The sequence below is a fragment of the Montipora capricornis genome, chromosome 14 (genome assembly GCF_036669925.1).
Source record: "Montipora capricornis isolate CH-2021 chromosome 14, ASM3666992v2, whole genome shotgun sequence".
Taxonomy (NCBI): Eukaryota; Metazoa; Cnidaria; class Anthozoa; order Scleractinia; family Acroporidae; genus Montipora; species Montipora capricornis.
In genome coordinates this window covers 187,501-190,000 of record NC_090896.1, presented here as the reverse complement: position 1 = coordinate 190,000, position 2,500 = coordinate 187,501, and the positions used below count along the sequence as shown (strand labels likewise).

General features: G+C 41.8%; 1 protein-coding gene across 2 annotated transcripts in view; it reads right to left on the bottom strand.

Moving 5' to 3' along the window:
* Window positions 1–382: 382 nt before the first annotated feature.
* LOC138033138 (glutamate--cysteine ligase catalytic subunit-like) overlaps window positions 383–2,500 on the bottom strand; it is a 22,149-nt gene continuing 20,031 nt past the window's right edge. For both annotated transcript variants that reach the window (XM_068880904.1, XM_068880905.1), the window contains exons 17-19: window positions 2,331–2,425; window positions 2,074–2,194; window positions 383–1,421 (exon numbers count right to left, since the gene is read on the bottom strand). In XM_068880904.1, coding sequence (XP_068737005.1) covers window positions 1,177–1,421; window positions 2,074–2,194; window positions 2,331–2,425 — 461 coding nt within the window. In that variant the 3' untranslated portion in view covers window positions 383–1,176. The remainder of the gene's footprint in view (window positions 1,422–2,073; window positions 2,195–2,330; window positions 2,426–2,500) is intronic.

Below are 2,500 nucleotides of genomic sequence, written 5' to 3'. Positions count from 1 at the left end.
AGAACCATAACAAGAAAATCCTTAACAACAACTCCACATCGCAAAACGGATGCAACTGAAAAAAAAGACCAATGCCCGCTGTTATTCACCTGCGTCACAAATGCCTGCCGATTTTTGGGCTCATCTGTTGAAATTCTTCCAACAGACCTGTTTATTTTTGTGATTCACGCACGCGCTGCTGGCCTATTTGCCACCACGGACTTACACTCACTCACTCTTAAAACCCAGTGACATGGTGTGTAGTGCACTTATAAAGTGCACTACCACAATAAAGGGAAATCGTTTTTCTGACTGACATCGCGACACTCTTGTCAGGATAATAGGGCCGGCATTCGGCATACTGTAGTGAGTGACAAGAAGACAATATCCACATTAAAAGAAATGTGTAAACTTTAAAAATTTATTGAAGCTAAAGTACAAGGTCTTTGAAGGTCATCACAGGATGAGACACCCGTTCTAATTGTTGCTTTAAATTCTCAAATAAGGTGTCATGAACAAGTCCCATTGAGTTATTTACAATCGAGCGCATGCGTGAGTCCTAAAGTGATAATTATGCTCGAGTTTTACATTACCAAAAAATGCTCAGTCCTTAAATAAGCACTTACCAATGAAAGCAGCTCGAATTATTTACAACAGATAGGGTGTATGCTCGTGCCATTCTTGCCGCCTAGTATAATTCAAATTGATATATTGTATTTTTCTAACATCGCGTTTTTATCGTTGCAATTCATTATTTTATCCTTTCAGCGCCTGTCGGAGGGTAATTTAAATATTGAGAACAAAAGAAAAGGAAAGAAAAAGGAACTAGAAAGCAACTTTTGGGAAACGAGAAAACGATTTCATATCAACATAGAATTACATTTACATTTATTTCTTGATCAGGGAGAGCAGCGGATCAACCGTGGTCCCGAAAATTGTCATCCAATCATTTTCAAGTTTTTCAAGCTGCTTTCCCTTATCCCAGCCACTCCATTTTCCGGCATCCCATGACTCACGAGTCAATTCGAAAGTCGCCGTTATATAATTTTGTTCAGTATTGGTTCTTATCCTGTCATGGCATATGATTATGCAAATAAACTTGGCATTTTCACACAAGTTACATAAATAGGCCAGTCCACATGAAAAAGCAAGTAATAACGTCCGCAAAAGATCTAAAATTGCTCGATGTTTGTCGTCTCATTTTGTCGCTTCTATTTTCGCCATCTCTTCCTTTATTTCCAGGCATTTCTTCATCAAAACATCGCTTGTCCTGGACGTGGGTTTTCCAAACAGTTCCGGTGCACCGAGCTCTCCTTGCGTTACGCGATGAAACGTGTTCATAAGATCATAACAGATTGTTTCACTGACGACAGAGTCTTGCTTGTAATCTGGGTGCAACGCTACAAATCTGCGAATCCACTGTGCAGTGGTCAGCAGTTCACCTGGATAAAGAAAATGTCGGTAATTTCATGGGTTTCTGTTCGGGTACAAAAGAAATTGACATGGCAAAACCTTGCTATGTTGCCAAAGACAATATTTGTCATTACTTGCGGTGGCCTCATGGTTAGTGTGCTCGACTCCGGATCGAGTTGTCCGGGTTCGGGGCCTGGCCGGGGACATTGCGTTGTGTTCTTGGGCAAGACACTTTACTCTCACGGTGCTTCTCTCCACCCAGGTGTATAAATGGGTACCGGCGTAATGCTGGGGGTAACCCTGCGATGGACTAGCATCCCATCCAGGGGGGAGCATAAATACTCCTAGTCGCTTCATGCTACGGAAACCGGAGATAAGCGCCGGCCTTAATAGGCCTTCAGGCTCGTAACAGAGACTTTACCTTACCTTACCTTACTTGAGTCTTCTAGTCTCAACCCAAAAGGAATGGTTAATTTAACGATCAGTCTGGGACTAGAACTTGATTCCTAACTTAAGAACAAGGAAAGACTACTTTAACTGGTATATTCCTTACGGTTTGATCTTTATCACCTTAGGGATAGCAACTTAATATAAAAACAGGTCATTCTCGGCGGATCTGGGGAGGACGGATGAACCAAAATGGGCGCGTTGCCATTGAATCCTTTCGTCGATAATACTCACCAGATGCTTTCCTCTGGATAAGCGTCAGGTATTGAGATATTGTACAGCGCGTGTCAATATCTACGTCAACGTTACTAAGGTAACTTTCAATCAGAGGTATCAGGCCTGGAAACTCACCATTCTATAAAAAACACGAGAGAAAACGGGTAAAAAATAATTTTGATATTACGTTTGGGATAGGAGTTCGGACGGAGAAGAAGACAGGGGTAATAAGGAGAGTGCTATCCTCATTAGATGTATCGATAAGCCTATTTCACCTTGCCGTTGATAATCTTGTCAATTGACATCAGTTCAAACTCGTCTTCACAGTCCGTGTCGCCAATGTGAGCCTCACCATTAACTGCTGTGGAACCTGTAAACATATAAGACAAAAAAAAGGGGTACGCAATTGTGTACACGTCTCTTATAGGAGGCCAGGACAAATAAT